This window comes from Pelobates fuscus, chromosome 9 (genome assembly GCF_036172605.1).
Source record: "Pelobates fuscus isolate aPelFus1 chromosome 9, aPelFus1.pri, whole genome shotgun sequence".
In the NCBI taxonomy this organism is placed as follows: domain Eukaryota; kingdom Metazoa; phylum Chordata; class Amphibia; order Anura; family Pelobatidae; genus Pelobates; species Pelobates fuscus.
The window spans coordinates 41,219-61,921 of NC_086325.1; the positions used below are offsets into that span (position 1 = coordinate 41,219).

At 41.0% G+C, this 20,703-nt stretch overlaps 1 protein-coding gene across 1 annotated transcript; it reads right to left on the reverse strand.

Moving 5' to 3' along the window:
- Positions 1 to 3,486: 3,486 nt before the first annotated feature.
- LOC134572964 (uncharacterized) lies at positions 3,487 to 19,446 on the reverse strand. Its single transcript, XM_063432304.1, has 3 exons — positions 19,374 to 19,446; positions 6,007 to 16,361; positions 3,487 to 3,549 (listed from the first exon to the last, which is right to left on the reverse strand). The coding sequence occupies exons 1-3, from the start codon at positions 19,444 to 19,446 to the stop codon at positions 3,487 to 3,489; spliced, it is 10,491 nt and encodes a 3,496-aa protein (XP_063288374.1).
- Positions 19,447 to 20,703: the final 1,257 nt, after the last annotated feature.

Sequence of the window (20,703 nt, forward strand, 5' to 3'; positions counted from 1 at the left end):
TCCGGTAAAATTAAAACAGTTAAAAATCCTCATGAAATTGTAACTCCCATAGAAAAAGACAAAGTATGTGTACAGGTTATGTCAAATAATGAGTTAGTAAGAGCTACATTTTCAGAATGTACACATTCAGAAACATTACTGAAAGGGTTATATTGTATCAATGGGGGTCCACTAATAATACATATACAAGGAACTCAAGTTAACATATCGAAGAGTCCTATACAAGAGATAGATATCATGCCTATTCAATTAAATGTTTCACAAACAAATGAGTTTCCATGGAGAAAATGGGCAGATGAGATTAGGAAAGACAAGATATTATTATATTCGTTACAAAAACAGTTGAAAGAAACAGAAATTCAATTTGAACATGAACAGGGTAAATTAAAGGAGATAGAACATGAATGGTCAATTGTTTCTAGTTCCTCTTGGTGGAAAGACATAATTAAAAGTACAAACACACTTGCTAAATCATCTGTAGGATCAGCAATTGTAAATATTTTATTTCATCCATTTATTATTGTTATATGTGTATCTATAATATGTATTGTTTTACAAGTAATTATGCAATGTAGAATTAGAAAACTGCATATACTCGTAAATGAAAAGGTTAAACAGAAGGAGAATACACTAAAGGAAACTGTAAACAGGGTAATACACAATACTTCCAAGGAATCTCAGATACTGGGTAGCTATGAACACATCTCTTCTTATACCCAATGACTGTGAAATGAAATGTGATATGAATGATGTATGAATGGACAGGTAAATAACATTTTGTTATGGTTTATAAATAAACCATAAACAGAGGGAAATGTAGAATATTGCATATTCTATATGTTCCTATTCAAATACATATTAAGGTGTGGCTGTCTAATGGGTTAAAGGGAAACTCCAGTGCCAGAAAAACTATCCGTTTTTCTGGCACTGGAGGGTCCCTCTCCCTCCCACCCACCAATCCCCGGTTACTGAAGGGGTGAAAACCCCTTCAGTGACTTACCTGTGACAGCGGCGATGTCCCTCGCCGCTGTCTCCGCCTCCGCGACGCTCCTCCTTGTGATTGCGTCGGCCGGTGGGCGAGACTGATCTCGCCCACCAGCCGAGGAGACCTAATGCGCATGCGCGGAAATGCCGCGCATGCGCATTACGTCTCCCCATAGGAAAGCATTGAAAAATCATTTCAATGCTTTCCTATGGGGTTTTGAGCGACGCTGGAGGTCCTCACACAGCGTGAGGACGTCCAGCGACGCTCTAGCACAGGTTTCCTGTGCTAGAACCCAGGAAGTGACCTCTAGTGGCTGTCTAGTAGACAGCCACTAGAGGTGGAGTTAACCCTGCAATGTAATTATTGCAGTTTATGAAAAACTGCAATAATTACACTTGCAGGGTTAAGGGTAGTGGGAGTTGGAACCCAGACCACTCCAATGAGCAGAAGTGGTCTGGGTGCCTGGAGTGTCCCTCCAGGATGGTGTTTGCTGTTCTGGAATTTGCTGTAATTTGCTGTATAAGAGATTTGGGGTGGTCTTTATATGGGGAATTTCCTTATATGGCCAGAGTCTAAACTAAACGTTATGACGTAATTTGGGCTATATAGGGCAGAGGACAATGGACCACGGTCTCTTCCTTCTACGATCCGTTTTGCTCTCCTCTCTGATGTCCTGAGTTGCTGACACAAAGACTCTCTGTAACGTCATTAAGAAATACCATCTGTTAAGTATATTATTGTTTACTGTTGAAGTAGAATAAATGCATATTTTTTATAAAGAATGTCAAATTGCTTATTAGTACTTTTCATTAATATAGACATATATTAATGTGGTGAGCAAATTTGGCCCAAGAAGAAATATATATATATATAAGACTTATTCAACTAAATAAACACACAGCCAGTTATTACACACAGTAAATTTATAATTGCTAAATTTAGGATACAATAAACAATCTCAAGTGGATTATTTACAAAACGTGGGTGTTCAAAGGGAGCTGCTAATTTAAGGCCAGAGTAGCCAAACTGAAATCATAGCTGACTTGTCTTTGTTTGGAAGTGGTCATGGTGGTAGGAGTGTGTATGTGCATCATTTCCACGTGAGACTCTGTTTTTTTAGAGATATTTTCACTTTTGTGCTAGTGATGAGTTGCACCCCCCCGCACACACATGATGAGGGCAATCTGGAACTGCCTAATGTCAATTTTGTGCAAAAATTCTTAGTTTCACCCCTCGCAGGCAGCGCTGGGTGGTTGCCTGCCAGGGACAGCTTGATCTCTCCTCGCTCTGTGCGCTCCCTTTCTTCCTCCCTCCTGTGACAGTCATTATAATTATACCCTCCACACCTCCTTCCCTTGTCCAGCCCCCTTACTCCCTCCCTGCCTTCCCTCCCTCCATGAGAAGCATTTGTTTGGACTCTGTGAGGGAAGCAGTGACGTCAGGCGGGACACTTACACCAGCACGGTTTCACAACACATTGCTTTTTTTATTGACACTGTAACCCAATTCATAAAACTACCTAATCAATAAAAACAACACAATTCATCTGAAAATATTTTTTAATATCATATAAATATGTTCATATCAAATCACATTTGTACACCTAAACCCAATGATTATAAAATAATAAAAGCTTTGGGAAAGAGGGGTTATATAAGACCAGCTCTTGAATACATTGGGTGTGACAGTGACCAGCAATGCCACTTCATGATCAATCAGAAGTCTAAAAAAAATTGTAACCATTGCATATTATAAATAAATAAATCTTTCACGTGCAGAAAGTGGTCACTCTTGTATCATCCTCTCACTGTGTGTGAAATTCTATTCCTGTAATGCACACAGTGGCCACTGGATGTCACCATCAGTAAAGTATAAGGAGCAATATTCCTGCTCTCCATGGTGGGATACTACCGTCACCCTGACTTGTTGGGCCTCTACCTACTTAACCCATGAGCTGCCTTGTCCTGTTCAAAACCAGCTCCAGTCATCATATTAAAGGGTAGTATAAAAACTGCAGATGTAATATTGACCGACAAGTATATTGTCTAACAAACACTAGTAGTCCTTATAGTGCCAATAAATTAGATTGGAAGGGAGATGCCACTACACCTGCCCCTATGGAACAGCCTCCACTGCTATCTCTGAGTCATATTGTAATATTCACATTGATTAGAAGTTGCCATAATAGGCGGCAGGATTCCAAGGCTCCCCAGAAATACATTGTGTGACATCCACAACACTACACAACTAGGGAGGATATTGCTTCTGTAGTACACAGAGTGTCCACAAGATGTCTCTATACTTAGTAATAGGCATAATGTATTGAACTCATAGACTATGGGAATCCATTAGATGTTCATCTCTTTAATTTCCATTCCGTGATTTTGTACCTAAAAACTAAATGCTAATGCTTTATTCAATTTCCAAATATGGACAGAGCATTCTGGAACATAACACTGTTAATTTGATGAGAGAGAAGGGCTGTCTTTGCAAAGATCACGTCAGATAAATGCTCCAGCAACATCGTATTGAGTGAAACGTCGCCGTCTCATACAAAATATAACCTAAATAAAAAGAAATATGTACATAGTGTTAATATTATTTTTATTAATGTTATAACATTTACGTAATACATTTTCATAATAATTATTATTACTGTTATAACTGTTATTATAAATTCTGAAAGAGTGAAATTAAAATGTAGTTTTACATTTTGTTCAAGTGCAGTTTAATTTAAAACATTTAACAATTGAATTTTTTTTTAGAAAGGAGGTTTAAAAAAAAAAAAGGACTTAATCTTAAAAAAAATCTTACAATTTTTTTACAACTGCCTTTCATTTTTTTCCCCCATTTTCTATTCTACTTTTTTCTATGTGTGTCTGTGAGGTGCTGTGTGGGTCAAGGGTGCTGTGTGTGTGTTTGTGTGTGAAGAGTGTAGTGTGTGGGTGTGTGTGTGAGAGGTGCAGTGTGTGTGTGAGGGTTGCTGTGTGTGTGTGAAGGGGACAGTGCATGTGCGAAGGTGCAGTGCGTGTGTGTAAGGGGCAGTGCATGTGTGAGGGGGGCAGTCAGTGTGTGAGGGGTGGAATGTGTAAGGGGGGCAGTCTGTGTGTGTGTGAGGGGCAGTCAGTGTGTGTGAGGGGTGTAGTGTGAGTGAGGGGGCAGTCTGTGTTTGTGTGAGGGGGCAGTCAGTGTGTGTGAGGGGTGTAGTGTGAGTGAGGGGGTGTAGTGTGAGTGAGGGGGCAGTCTGTGTGTGTGTGAGGGTTATAGTGTGTGTGTGAGAGGGGACAGTCTGTGTGTATTTGAGGGGGCAGTGCATGTGTGAAGGGGCAGTATGTGTGTGAGGGGGCAGTGCGTGTGTGAGGTGGCAGTGCGTGTGTGAGGGGGCAGTGTATGTGAGGGGGCAGTGTGTGTGTGAGGAGACAGTCTGTGTGTGTGGAGTGTGTGTAAGGTGTGTAGTGTGTGTTTGTGTGTAAAGGGTGCATAGGTTCTATGCTGTGTGTAGGTGGGTGAGATGTGAAAATCTATCTTAATGTCATCCCCGCCCTTCTTCTCCTCCAGCTGCAGGCTGACTCTCCTGTCCTCCTGTGAGTACAGCACTGTATCGGAGCATTGCATGGTAAAGCGCGGCAATGCTCCGACCAGCCTACTCGCGGGAGGAACACAGAGCCTCCCAGGCCCCTCCTTCACTCTGCTGGAAAAGAGTGCCAGCGGGCCAGTGAGAGAGATCTTTGATTTCCTCACCAGCCCAAGAGGGCTTACAGCGAGGCTGGCTCTGCACGGGCCTGCAGGAGAGATAAAAGGATCTCCCCTGTCAGCCTTGCTCCACGGCCATCGAGGCCCTTGGCCTTTTCTGCAGAACCCACCACCGCCTACCTGAAATCCCAAACTGGCCACTAGTGGGCGGTAGGGGCCAGGTTGACTACCCTTGGTCTAAAGGGTGTATTGTTGCTGAATATAACCTTTCTGCTCCCATAGTTTAAAGCCTGAAAGCCCTCTGACAGCTGTGAGTGGGTGCTAATGACATCAGCGCATGCACATAGTATTAACTATTGGTAAAGCAGAGATCCTGCTGTGAAGTTCACTTAGCAGTGAGAGTGAGTATTTTGCTATGAAATCAGCACAGTAAACCTAGGTGGCACCACCTGTGACAGCAATTTTCTTATTTAATGAAAAGCATTGAGTGACTCTGCGCTAGATAAAATATGGAGTCTCGTGAAATAAAAAGTACATGCTTAGATTTTGTAGAGTTTTTAACCTTTGTTTTTTACCTCTTTCCCTCTTTCTTTCACTATCTCTCTCTTTCTTTTTGAATGTCTGTATTTCTTCCTTGATCTGCCTGTCTATCACTGTCTCTCTGTTTGTATGTCTTTATACCAACTTATATCTCATACAAATATTTTTGGATAAGCGTTTCAAATGATCATGATTTGTTGGAAAAACATTTCAAATGCTTTGTCTAACACAATTCCCACAGTTTTCTGTTGATAAATCTTTTGAAAACTAAAATGATGAAATGAAGGTTATGTTTAGCACCAGGAGCTGAAATGCAAATCTGCTTACTATGAGTTAAATCCTGCCCTTTCCAGTAGCCTAATACAGATATAACTAATAACTAGTAGTCTAAAAAAAATAAAAAATAAAATAAAAAAAAGCCTATTCTTCATTCTGTCCCCCTTTTTCTGGCAAACAAACTGCGTGGGTTGTTAGTTTGGTGAAATATGCATATGATGTTTTGGAGTTACTGAATTAAAACCACCCACATAAATAACTGTGTTTGCTCAGACCACTTTTGTATTGCTACACTCTCACCCCTAAACATTTTTAGAGGAGGCATTGATCTTAAGTCCGCTCAACTTGTCAATTGTCAATATAAACTCCAATGTCATGCGAATACAGGAGATCTTCTCTTAGGACTGAAACTGAAACACTCTGCAAACACCATAGGAGCACAGAGAGAAGTGACTGCTATTGCAGTTTGACAATGACATTAACAGGCCAAAAATATATAAGAAGATACTTACTGCGAAGATCCCGCCAACAATGAGGAAAGTTCCAATGCTTACTGCTAAGGCAATGACAATGATTTCCCATGGAACAAGTGTACTGGCACTGCCTGATACAGAGGTCCCACTATTCCTGGTATATTCAGTTTGGCTGCTACTCCTTATGCTGCTTGTCCTTAAAATGGTGTTGGTGCTGCTGGTTAGCTCTGTTTGGCTGTTGATTTTTGTACTGGAATGCATTACAAGGTTACTGGTTTTTGGTTCTGGTTTTCTGGTTGACCCTGTTGCAACAGAGGTCTTGCTAGTAGGTGTATTCTGACTACTTGTTACCATACTGGATAATGCTACTGTAAAAGTAATGCTTGGTACTTGCTGACTTGTTGGTCCAACACTGGGGGGCACTGTGTTCGTGGTTAATACTCTTGGGATATTTGTCTCTGGTTTAGGAAGTGTTACAGTGCTATTTGTATTTGATACAGGTTGACTAGCCAGTTTAGTACCTGCAAGGGTTATTGTGCTTTTGGTAGATAATTCAGTTTGGCTACTGATACCTGTGCTGAAAATAGTTAAAGGGCTAGTTGGTCTAGAAGTGAAGGTCCCAAAAATGCTGGTAGAATCAGTTTGGCTATTTGAACTTATGCTGGCAAATCCCATGTGATTACTGGTATCTGAGATCATTTGTTTGGGTGTCCTGGTAATGGAGGAAGTCACTGTGTTGCTGGTTAACTCTGTTTGGCTATTGGTTTCTGTAATGGAATGAGTTACAAGGTTACTGGTTTTTGCTTCTGGTTGTCTGGTTGATCCAATTGCAACAGAAGCCTTGCTGGAATGCTCATTTTGGGTGTTTGTTACCGTACTGGGAAATGTCACTGGAAAAGTATTGTTTGTTAATTGTTGACTTGTTGTCCCAGTACCAGTAGGAGGTATTCTTCTACTAGTTGATTCTTGCAGGGTATTTGTATCTCTTGTAGTGATAGTTACATAGCTACTGGTATTTGATACAGATTGACTGATGGATTGAATGCTAGCAGGGATTATTGTGATTATGGCAGATAATTCAGTTTGACTAATATCAACAGGTGTCACTGTGCTTCTGGTTAAATTCTTTTGGCTGCTTGTGTGAAACGTTGTAGGGTTCATGATGCTTGTTACCTTTGTACTGCTTGAGTTTATTGTGTTTATGGTAGATTCAGAATCTCTACTATGAAGGGTGGTAAGGTTACTGGTGTATGATTTTTGGTTACGTGTCTTTCCATAGGATGAAGTCACAGGGCTCCTAGTGTTTGGTACTAGTTGACTGATTGACACAGTATCAGTGTGGGTTACAGTGTTACCAGGTGATTCCTTTAGGCTTTGACTTACAGTGCTAGGTGAAGTTACAAAGTTGATGGAATTGGATACAGGTTTACTAGTTTGCTCAGTACCCAGATGAGTAATGTTCATGGAGGATATTTCAGGTTGGTTAGTGGTCTCTGCATTAGAAGAAGTCACAGGATTCACAGTAATTGATACAAGCTGACTAGTTGACACAGTAGCAGGGTGGGTCACTGTGTTACTAGTTGATTCCATTGGGTTTTGCCTCTCTGTATTAGGAAGAGTTTCGAGGCTCATGGTATTAGATGCAGGCTGACTGGTTAGCTCAGTGCCAAGATGAGTGGTGTTTGTGGTTAATATTCCAATTTGGTTACTGGTCTTTACATTAGATGAAGTCACATGGTTCCTGGTGTTTGATACTAGTTTACTGGTTGACACAGTATCAATGTGGGTCATTGTGTTACTAGTTGATTCATTTGGACTTTGGCTTTGGGTGCTAGGAGAAGTTACAAGGCTAGTGGAAGTGAATACAGGTTGACTAGTTAGTTCAGTACCAAGATAAGTAATGGTGGATATTTCAGGCTGGTTAGTGGTCTTGGCACTAGAAAAAGTTAAAGGTTTCCAGGTGTTTGATACTAGTTGACTGGTTGACATAGTATCAGTGCGGGTTACTGTGTTACCAGTTGATAAATTTAGGCTTTGGCTCTTAGTGCTAGGAGAAGTCACAAGGCTGATTAAATTGGATGCAGGTTGATTAGTTAGCTTAGTACTCAGATGAGTGATGTTCATGATGGATATTTCAGGTTGGTTAGTATTCTCTGCATTAGGTGAAGTCACAGGGTTCTGTGTGATTGATACAAGTTGACTGGGTGACACAGTATCAGTGTGGGTTACTGGGTTACCAGTTGTTTTGTTTGTGCTTTGGCTATCATTGCTAGGAACAGTTACAAGGCTGATGGAATTGGATGCAGGTTGACTAGATAGCTCAGTACCATAATGAGTAATGGTGGAAATTTCATGTTGGTTAGAGGTCTTGGCATCTGAAGAAGTTACAGGGTTCCTAGTGTTTGATACTAGTTGACTGGTTGACACAGTATCGGTGTGGGTCACTGTGTTACCTGTTGATTCCATTGGGTTTTGCCTCTCTGTATTAGGAAGAGTTTTGAGGCTCTTGGTATTGAAGGCTGGTTGACTGATTAACTCAGTACCAAGGTGAGTAATGTCCATGGTTGATATTTCAGTTTGGTTACTAGTCATTGCATTAGATATAGTTACAGGCTTCCTGGTGTTTGATACTAGTTGACTGGTTGACCCTTTATCAATGTGGGTCATTGTGCTACTAGTTAATTCTTTTGGGCTTTGACTTTTAGTGGTAATATAAGTTACATGGCTTGTGGAATTGGATGCAGTTTGACTAGCTAGCTTAGTAACAAGATGAGTAATGGTGGATATTTCAGGTAAGTTAGTGGTCTCAGCATTAGGAGAACTCACATGGTCCCTGGGGGTTGATACTAGTTGACTTGTTGACACAATATCAGTGTGGGTAAGTGTGTTACCATTTAATTCTTTTGTGCTTTGGCTTTCGGTGATAGGAGAACTTACAGCATAGTTCGATGCAGGTTGATTAGTTAGCTCAGTAACAAGATGAGTAATGGTGAATATTTCAAGTTCGTTAGTGGTCTCAGCATTAGGAGAAGTCACAGTTTTTCCATTGTTTGATACTAGTTGACTGGATGACACAGTATCAATGTGGGTCACTGTGTTACCAATTGATTCCTTTGGGCTTTTACTCTTGGTGCTAGGAGAAGTTACAAGATTAATGGGATTGGATGCAGGTTCATTAGTTAGCTCAGTACCAAAATGAGTAATGGAGGCTATTTCTGGTTGGTTAGTTGTCTCAGCATTAGGAAAATTCCCAGATTTCCTGGTGTTTGATACTAGTTGACTGGCTGACACAGTATCAGTTTGGGTCACTGTGTTACTAGTTAATTCCATTGGGGTTTGACTCTCAGTGCTAGGAGATGTTACAAGGCTAATGGACTTGGATGCAGGTTGATTAGTTAGTACAGTATCAAAATGAGTAATGGTGGATATTTCAAGTTGGTTAGAAGTCCCAGGTTTCCTGGTGTTTGATACTAGTTGACTGGGTGACACAGTATCAATGTGGGTCACTGTGTTCCCAGTTGATTCATTTGGGCTTTGAGTCTTAGTGCTAGGAGAAGTTACAAGATTGATGGAATTGGATGTAGGTTGACTAGTTAGCTCAGTACGAAGATCAGTGGTGGTATATATTTCTGGGTTGCTAGTGGTCTCAGCATTAAGTGAAGTCACATGGGTCCTGATGTTTGGTACTAGTTGACTGGTTGACACAGTATCAACGTGGGTCATTGTGTTGCTAGTTAATTCTTTTGGGCTTTGATTTTCTGTGGTAAAAAAAGTTACATGGCTTATGGAATGGGATGCAGGTTGACTAGATGGCTTAGTAACAAGATTAGTAATGGTGGTTATTTCAGGTAGGTTAGTGGTCTCAGCATTAGGAGAACTCACATGGTCACTGCTGGTTGATACTAGTTGACTGTTTGACACAGTATCAGTGTGGGTAAATGTGTTATCATTTAATTCCTTTGTGCTTTGGCTTTCGGTGTTAGGAGAAGTTACAACAGTGATATAATTGGATGCAGGTTGATTAGTTAGCTCAGTACCAAGATGAGTAATGGTGAATATTTCAAGTTGGTTAGTGGTCTCAGCATTAAGAGAAGTCACAAGTTTCCAGGTGTTTGATACTAGTTGACTGGGTGACACAGTATCAGTGTTGGTTACTGTGTTACCAGTTGATTCTTTTGGACTTTGATTCTCAGTACTAGGATAAGTTACAAGATTGATGGAGTTGGATGCAGGTTGACTAGTTAGCTCAGTAACAAGAGGAGCGGTGTATATTTCTGGTTTGTTAGTGGTCTCAGCATTAAGAGAAGTCACAGGTTTTCCATTGTTTGATACTAGTTGACTGGTTGACACAGTATCAAAGTGGGTTACTGTGTTACCAATTGATTCCTTGGGGCTTTGACTCTCGGTGCTAGGAGAAGTTACAAGACTAATGGAATTGGATGCAGGTTGACTAGTTAGCTCAGTACCAAAATTAGTCATAGAGGCTATTTCTGGTTGGTTAGTGGTCTTGGCACTAGGAGAAGTCACATATTTCCTGGTGTTTGATACTAGTTGACTGGCTGAAACAGTATCAGTTTGTGTCACTGTGTTACTAGTTAATTCCATTGGGTTTCGGCTCTCGGTGCTAGGAGAAGTTACAAGACTAATGGAATTGAATAAAGGTTGACTAGTTAGTTCAGTACCAAGATCAGTGGTGGTGGATAGTTCTGGTTTATGACTAGTATCAGTATTAAGAGAAGTCACATGGTTCCTGGTGTTTGAAACTAGTTGAATGGTTGACACAGTATCAGTTTTGGTCGCTGTGTTACTAGTTGATTCAATTGGCTTTTTGCTCTCAGTGCTAGGAGAAGTTACATGGCTGATGGAATTGGATGCAGGTTGACTAGATGGCTTAGTAACAAGATTAGTAATGGTGGATATTTCAGGTAGGTTAGTGGTCTTGGCATTAGGAAAAGTCACATGGTTCCTGGTGTTTGATACTAGTTGACTGGTTGACACAGTATCAGTTGTCATCACTATATTACTAGTTGATTTCACTGGGTTTTGACTCTCAGTTCTAGCTGAAGTTACAAGCCTGATAGAATTGGATGTACTTTCAGGATGGTTAGTGGTCTCGGCATTAGGAGAAGTCACAGGGTTTCCAGTGTTTGATACTCGTTGACTGGATGTCACAATATCAATGTGGCTTACTATGTTACCAGGTGATTCCTTTGGGCTTTGACTCTCGGTGCTATGAGAACTTATAAGACTGATGGAATTGGATGCCGGTTGAGGAGATAGCTCAGTACCACGATGAGTTATGGTGGAAATTTCAGCTTGGTTAGTGGTCTCGGCATTAGGAGAAGTCACAGATTTCCTGGTGTTTGATACTAGCTGACTGGTTGACACAGTATCAATGTGGGTCACTGTGTTCCCAGATGATTCCTTTGGGCTTTGATTTTCAGTGCTAGGAAAAGTTACACGATTGATGGAATTAGATGCAGGTTGACTAGTTATCTCAGTACCAAGATCTGTGGTGGTGGATATATCTGGTTTGTTAGTGTTCTCAGCATTAAGAGAAGTCACATGGTTTCTGGTGTTTGATACTAGCTGACTGGTTGGCACAGATTGGGTCACTATGCTACTAGTTGATTTAATTGGGTTTTGGCTCTCAGTGCTAGTAGAAGTTAAAAGGCTGATGGAATTTGATGCAGTTAGACTACTCAGCTCAGTACCAAGGTGAGTAATGGTGAATATCTCAAGCTGGTTAGTGGTCTCGGCATTAGGAGAAGTCACACGTTTTCCATTGTTTGATACTAGTTGACTGGATGACACAGTATCAATGTGGGTTACTGTGTTACCAATTGATTCCTTTGGGCTTTGACTCTCGGTGCTAGGAGAAGTTACAAGACTAATGGAATTGGATGCAGGTTGACTATTTAGCTCAGTACCAAAATGAGTAATAGTGGCTAATTCTGGTTTGTTAGTGGTCTCGGCATTAGGAGAAGTCACAGATTTCCTGGTGTTTGATACTAGCTGACTGGTTGACACAGTATCAGTTTGTGTCACTGTGTTACTAGTTGATTCCACTGGGTTTTGACTCTCAGTTATAAGTGAAGTTACAAGACTGATAGAATTGGATGTAATTTCAGGATGGTTAGTCGTCTCGGCATTAGGAGAAATCACAGGGTTTTCAGTATTTGATACTAGTTGACTGGATGTCCCAATATCAATATGGGTTACTTTGTTACCAGGTGATTCCTTTGGGCTTTGACTCTCGGTGATAGAAGAAGTTATAAGACTTATGGAATTGGATGCAGGTTGAGTAGTTAGCTCAGTACCAAGATCAGTGGTGGTGGATATTTCTGGTTTGTTAGTGGTCTTGGGATAAGAATAAGTCACATGGTTCTTGGTGTTTGATACGAGTTGACTGGTTGACACAGTGTCAGTTTGTGTCACTGTGTTACTAGTTGATTCCACTGGGTTTTGACTCTCAGTTATAGGTGAAGTTACAAGGCTGATAGAATTGGATGTAATTTCAGGATGGTTAGTTGTCTTGGCATTAGGAGAAATCACAGGGTTTTCAGTATTTGATACTAGTTGACTGGATGTCACAATATCAATGTGGCTTACTATGTTACCAGGTGATTCCTTTGGGCTTTGACTCTCGGTGATAGGAGAAGTTACAAGACTGATGGAATTGGATGCAGGTTGAGTAGTTAGCTCAGTACCAAGATCAGTGGTGGTGGATATTTCTGGTTTGTTAGTGGTCTTGGGATAAGAATAAGTCACATGGTTCCTGGTGTTTGATACTAGTGGACTGGTTGACACAGTATCAGTTTGTGTTACTGTGTTACTAGTTGATTCCACTGGGTTTTGACTCTCAGTTATAAGTGAAGTTACAAGACTGATTGAATTGGATGTAATTTCAGGATGGCTAGTCGTCTCGGCATTAGGAGAAATCACAGGGTTTTCAGTATTTGATACTAGTTGACTGGATGTCCCAATATCAATATGGGTTACTTTGTTACCAGGTGATTCCTTTGGGCTTTGACTCTCGGTGATAGAAGAAGTTACAAGACTGATGGAATTGGATGCAGGTTGAGTAGTTAGCTCAGTACCAAGATCAGTGGTGGTGGATATTTCTGGTTTGTTAGTGGTCTTGGGATAAGAATAAGTCACATGGTTCTTGGTGTTTGATACGGGTTGACTGGTTGACACAGTATCAGTTTGTGTCACTGTGTTACTAGTTGATTCCACTGAGTTTTGCCTCTCAGTTATAGGTGAAGTTACAAGACTGATAGAATTGGATGTAATTTCAGGATGGTTAGTCGTCTCGGCATTAGGAGAAATCACAGGGTTTTCAGTATTTGATACTAGTTGACTGGATGTCACAATATCAATGTGGCTTACTATGTTACCAGGTGATTCCTTTGGGCTTTGACTCTCGGTGATAGGAGAAGTTACAAGACTGATGGAATTGGATGCAGGTTGAGTAGTTAGCTCAGTACCAAGATCAGTGGTGGTGGATATTTCTGGTTTGTTAGTGGTCTTGGGATAAGAATAAGTCACATGGTTCCTGGTGTTTGATACTAGTTGACTGGTTGACACAGTATCAGTTTGTGTCACTGTGTTACTAGTTGATTCCACTGGGTTTTGACTCTCAGTTATAAGTGAAGTTACAAGACTGATAGAATTGGATGTAATTTCAGGATGGTTAGACGTCTCGGCATTAGGAGAAATCACAGGGTTTTCAGTATTTGATACTAGTTGACTGGATGTCCCAATATCAATATGGGTTACTTTGTTACCAGGTGATTCCTTTGGGCTTTGACTCTCGGTGATAGAAGAAGTTATAAGACTTATGGAATTGGATGCAGGTTGAGTAGTTAGCTCAGTACCAAGATCAGTGGTGGTGGATATTTCTGGTTTGTTAGTGGTCTTGGGATAAGAATAAGTCACATGGTTCCTGGTGTTTGATACTAGTTGACTGGTTGACACAGTATCAGTTTGTGTTACTGTGTTACTAGTTGATTCCACTGGGTTTTGACTCTCAGTTATAAGTGAAGTTACAAGACTGATTGAATTGGATGTAATTTCAGGATGGTTAGTCGTCTCGGCATTAGGAGAAATCACAGGGTTTTCAGTATTTGATACTAGTTGACTGGATGTCCCAATATCAATATGGGTTACTTTGTTACCAGGTGATTCCTTTGGGCTTTGACTCTCGGTGATAGAAGAAGTTACAAGACTGATGGAATTGGATGCCGGTTGAGTAGTTAGCTCAGTACCAAGATCAGTGGTGGTGGATATTTCTGGTTTGTTAGTGGTCTTGGGATAAGAATAAGTCACATGGTTCTTGGTGTTTGATACGAGTTGACTGGTTGACACAGTATCAGTTTGTGTCACTGTGTTACTAGTTGATTCCACTGAGTTTTGCCTCTCAGTTATAGGTGAAGTTACAAGACTGATAGAATTGGATGTAATTTCAGGATGGTTAGTCGTCTCGGCATTAGGAGAGATCACAGGGTTTTCAGTATTTGATACTAGTTGACTGGATGTCACAATATCAATGTGGCTTACTATGTTACCAGGTGATTCCTTTGGGCTTTGACTCTCGGTGATAGGAGAAGTTACAAGACTGATGGAATTGGATGCAGGTTGAGTAGTTAGCTCAGTACCAAGATCAGTGGTGGTGGATATTTCTGGTTTGTTAGTGGTCTTGGGATAAGAAAAAGTCACATGGTTCTTGGTGTTTGATACGAGTTGACTGGTTGACACAGTGTCAGTTTGTGTCACTGTGTTACTAGTTGATTCCACTGGGTTTTGACTCTCAGTTATAGGTGAAGTTACAAGGCTGATAGAATTGGATGTAATTTCAGGATGGTTAGTTGTCTTGGCATTAGGAGAAATCACAGGGTTTTCAGTATTTGATACTAGTTGACTGGATGTCCCAATATCAATGTGAGTTACTATGTTACCAGGTGATTCCTTTGGGCTTTGACTCTCGGTGATAGGAGAAGTTACAAGACTGATGGAATTGGATGCAGGTTGAGTAGTTAGCTCAGTAAAAAGATGAGTAATGGTGGCTATTTCAGATTGGTTAGTAGTCTCAGAATTAGGAGAAGTCGCATGGTTCCTGGCGTTTGATACTAGTTGACTGGTTGAAACAGTAACAGTTTGGGTCACTTTGTCACTCATTGATTCCATTGGATTTTGGCTCTCGGTGCTGAGAGATGTTGCAAGGCTGATGGAATTGGATGTAGGTTGACTAGTTAGCTCAGTACTAAGATGAGTAATGTTCATGGTGGATATTTCCACTTGGATACTGGTCTCTGGATTAGTAAAAGTGGTTGGGTTTTTGGTGTTGGATGCTATTTCACTGGTTGGCTCAATGGCATCAGTTTTAGTAAATGCTACAAGGCTAATGATATTTGATGCAGGGTTACTGGTTAGCTTAGTACCATCAGTATTCATTGTTTTTATGGTAAATATTTTACTTTGGTTACTTGTCTCTTTACTGAGGAGGGTTGATATTGTTTTACTGTTTGAGCCACTAGTCACTGAGGTCACTGTGTTAATTGTAGATGTACTTCCTGTCTTGGTTTGTGTGCTGGTTTTTGATATTGTATGGTTGGTTTCCTCAGTACCAGCAGGTGTCACTTTTTTGCTAGTAGTTTTGGTTTGGCTATTGTGTTCTGTACTGGATAGTGTCATACGCGTACCGTGAGATGAGCGATTAATAGAAGATGTCAATGGGTAGCTGGTAGTTTTTATGCTGGTTTTTGTACTATGATGGGTTTGTGATTTTCTTGAGCAGGTTGTTTTGCGCCTTGCAGTGCCAGGGGTGACTTTCCTCACAAGGTTACTGTTGTTTGCTTTTAATTGGTTAGCTATCCCAGGTTCAGCAGAGGCCACCATGTTACCAATAGACTTATTTTGATAACTGTCTGCTGTGGATTTGTTGGTTATCCGTGTAAATAAATGATTACCTTTTGTAGTTTTTAGTTTTTTCACATTTGTGGTCTCCATAGATGGTGAAGTGACTGTATTACTTGTGTGGCTTGTGAGCCAAATGATAGAAGAATTTGTAGTACTGGATAATGATGTCTTATTTAATCCATCTTTGTGTGTTGTGGAAGCCAAATTGTTTCTGATCTCTGATGATTGAAAATTGGTTATGAACGATGATGGTTGGACTGTGATTTCTTTACTTAAAGAAGTTACTTTGTTAGTAGTTGATACTGCTTGACTGTTTGTCTCTGTAGTGAACGTAGGCTGAATGTTGTCGGAAGTCTGTGTTGGTTTACTGGTGGTGCTTGGATTTATAGGAATTTCTTTATCACTTGGAAATAGAATGTCTTTTACGGTTTCCAAAAATGATGATATAATTGGCTCTCCATTGACACTTGACCCTAAGAAAGCGAAATAATGTTAATATTACAGATCAATGCTATAATGTTATTATACAATTTAATAAATGAGTAACTATACATTAAGAATTAAAATATGTATTTAGAAAGTACATGTACACAGCAAGAAAAACAGTATGATCTCAAACTAATCTGCAGGAAATCATGAGTGGCTTTTCTCATATTGCTGTCTCTATCACAATCCTTTTTTAATACTGCAACTAGACCATATCCTCTCGGTTTTCATAGCCCAATTGGCTCACGCTAATTCTATTTATTCAGTAACACAAATTCATATCCTAACTTATACATGATCATCTCTACTTTTCTCACTGAAAATATCTGCTGAGAATCCATGTGTAAAGTGGAATTATGAGGAAAAAATGTGGTTCTTTGTTGAAGTTATTTGCATACACATACCCAGAATCCCTTGCAGATTTCTGTGTGAATAGCCAGTCTTAGGGCTAGACTGGTGTGTGTATTTGTGCCTAGCAATGTATTAACTATTTATATATATTCTTAACAAAAATGGAGCACTCAAAGCTCTTCTCTCCTTATGATGTCTTTATTCAAAGTAAATAAAGGAATCCCAACGGAATAAGACTTTGAGTGCTCCCTTTTGTTTTTATTTCAACACATGATTTGTACTTAGGCATACTTTGAATGTTATAGCAGTAAGGAGAATGCCATAGAAACCTTTGGAACTATATATTGGACACAAGCACACATACACACACTGTCACACATAAACATATATAACGTTTGTTCCATGCATATATAGCTATATACATTCGATACATGCATAGGCATAGACACAAACACACCGATGTACAGATACCCACAATGATGCACAGACACACACATACATTGACAGATACAGTCATGCAATCATAGTGTGCCTGGCAGTCTGTATTGGTACCTTGGTGTGCATGTCTGATATCGTGTAGCATGTATGTACCAGAGGGTGTGTGAGTGTCTGGCAATGAGTATCATTGTGCATCTTTGAGTGTACATATGTGTGATTGTGTTTCTATGGCTGTGCCTGCAATGCATATCTGTATCTGTGTGTGTTTGTGTATCTCTGTGTTTGTGAGTGTTTGTGTGGAGGGTGTGCTTGCAGTGTGTTATGTGTATAGGGGGCTGATTGTGCTTACTGTGTGCCTTGTATTTATGATAGGGTTGTTTTGTGTGTGTTAGAGGTGATTGTGTGAGTATGAGGATTACTGTCTGTGGAGTGATGCCTGTGTCTAAGAGTGTCTGTGTATTTATGAGGGTGACTATTGCACGATAGTTGTGACAGAGTGAGAGTGACATGCTAACTGTGTATGAGGTGATAGTGTGGGAGATGACTGTGACAGATTGTGTGTGGTGGGGGAGGAGAGTTGATGTGACAGGGTGACTGACTGTGTGCGGGTGGTGTGACAGGGTGACTGTTTGGGGATGGGTAGATTGAATATGGGTGAGGCCTCCTCACACAGTGGTATCTTTAAAAAAATAAAGATATCTAACTGAGCTTCCCCCCCTGCCTACCTTGCCCTATGCAGTTGGGGTTGCTCCGATCACTTTTCCCTAGTGGTCCAGTAGACTGTCTGTGAAATCTGCACTCTCTCTGAGAGCAGACCCATCAGAATGACCCTCCTTGTCTCCGACTGGGAGGGAGGATTTGCAGAGGACTACTGTCAGCCAGAGGACAGCCTGCAGAGTGAGCAGCACAGTGCTGGGCGGCGATCTCTAGATCTTCCTACTGGCTAGTGCTGTGCTGGGGGGAAGGTGGTATCAGGGAAAGTATTGAACATGAAATGAGTTTCTTTTGCATTCATTGTAATTGTGTATAGACAGCCTTGTGAAGGGGTTACAAACAAAAACCACAACCTTGCATGACAAAAAAAAAGCAACAACAAAAAAAACATCTTTATTCACTTTTCACTTTTTCAAAGAAGGTTTTATATTGACCTATTCATTGCTGGGCCAGTTTTGAACATTATGTTATCTTTTTGTTGAAGTTAAGTTAATTTAACTTTTTTTTTTAAACAAATGCTCTGATTTAAAGGGATACTATAGTGCCAGATAAACAAGACCGTTTTCCTGCCACAATAGGTTTCTATAGTTTCCCTCTCCCTCGTGTTCCCCTTCCGGGGTGCTAAGGGAGTTAAAACCCCTTCAGTCACTTACCTGAATCCAGCACCTCCCAGGCTGGGAGCCTGCTGTAGGTAAATTGCCGACCGCTGGGTGGCCGCCGTTCGTACAAACCATCTTTGTTCGTTGAACGCGGTCAGTGGTGTGTGTAGCCAAATCCATGGAACTGAAATCGGCTACACATTTCAACAAACACCGATGACCCTTACCGTCTCCTACACTTAGACTCTGCGGCTGGAAACTAAGTCCCGTTCGGCAGATTGACTGTACTGCTATACTGAGCCAATTGCACGAATGGTGCCCCATTCATGAATTCGAATGGGAATTAGTAATTTTTCTGCCTGAAATAGACCGACCGCACAGCCCAAATCTATGGAACTGTTTTGGGCAGTAAAATGTGCTTGCGGTCGGTCAAAAAGTGCAGCGGTATTTACCCTCTCCATGGGTCGGGCGAGGTCCTCTTTCCCCGCAACTGCACGTCCGACGGGGAGAACAGGAAAGCATGCACTGACCATGAGAAGCGGCCACGTGACTCGCCTGGCACTGGGAGCGCGCCGCGAGTATCGGGTGTGCTTTTAAAGGGACAGTGGGAGCCAAAAATAAAAAAGGTCTCTCATTGGCCCATGTCATTCCACATTCCCCTTGGACAAGGGCCAATGAAATTAAACTAATAGGTATTTATACTCATCTTTCCCTTAGCTCCCTGCCCTATCGTGGTTTCTGATTCAGTTCCCTTTAGTGCTTGCTTCGTGTAGTAGTGTTTTTTTCGTGCTTGACCTTGGCTTTGTACCTGACTCCGATTTTCTCTTTATCCCTGCTTTGTCTTGTTCACCGGTTTCCTGACTCCTGTGTACCAGTCCTTTGCTAGTTCTTGTTTACGCTGTCTCTCTGTTCCCTTGACCTCGGCTCGTTCTTGACTCTGTATTTTCCTGTCCACGTCGAGTCCGGCCATTCTAAGGCCCGGTAAGACATATCTTGTTATCTTGTCTCTCGTTGGACTATTCTTGCGTGCTGGGGTATACTACCGTGAAAAAAAGGGACTTCAATCTAACTTTTTAACCATTTAACCAATTCAAGTGAATTTTGGATATGTTTGTCCCCAAGATATGCTGATTGTAAAAAATATAAGTTTTATTCGTATTGCATGTAAAATCACAAGGTTATAAAAATTGTATAAAGATATGTTTTAGCTTGGAGATAATTGAGTTAATTAACTCAATTATCTCCCAAGCAGAGGGGAGGATTCTTACGTATAAGTGGGTATGATTATCCATGTGCCTTTATTTGATTGGTTGCAGTTGTACAGTTTCCTGACTCCTGTGTACCAGTCCTTGGCTAGTTCTTGTTGACGCTGTCTCTCTGTTCCCTTGACCTCGGCTCGTTCTTGACTCTGTCTTTTCCTGTCCACGTCAAGTCCGGCCATTCTAAGGCCCGGTAAGACATATCTTGTTATCTTGTCTCTCGTTGGACTATTCTTGCATGTTGGGGTATACTACCATGACATTACGATAGGGCCATGGACCCCGCAGGTTTAGGACAACAGATGGCTACTCATGAGGCTAGATTTGCAGAACAGGATCACCGTATGGATTAGATGGCTCAAGCTATCCAGACATTTTTATCCAGAACGGCTCCGGTTGCCACCAGAGTTGCCACCTCACAGACCCTACGACTGTGCTATTAATCTGCTACCTGGTGCTATACCTCCCAAAGGGAGAGTGTATCCTTTGTCTCCTCAAGAAAATCTTGTTATGGAGTAATATATTAAAGAATCTTTACAAAAGGGATTTATAAGGAGATCCGCTTCTCCGGCAGGGGCTGGTTTCTTCTTTGTATCAAAGGTTGTCTCTCTGTTCCCTTGACCTCGGCTCGTTCTTGACTCTGTCTTTTCCTGTCCATGTCGAGTCCGGCCATTCTAAGGCCCGGTAAGACGTATCTTGTTATCTTGTCTCTCGTTGGACTATTCTTGCGTGTTGGGGTATACTACCGTGACAAAAAGGGACTTCAATCTAACTTTTTAACCACTTAACCGATTCAAGTGAATTTTGGATATGTTTGTCCCCAAGATATGCTGGTTGTAAAAATACAAGTTTTATTTGTATTGCATGTAAAATCACAAAGATAAAAATGTATAAAGATATGTTTTAGCTTGCAGATAATTGAGTTAATTAACTAAATTATCTCCCAAGCAGAGGGGAGGATTCTTACG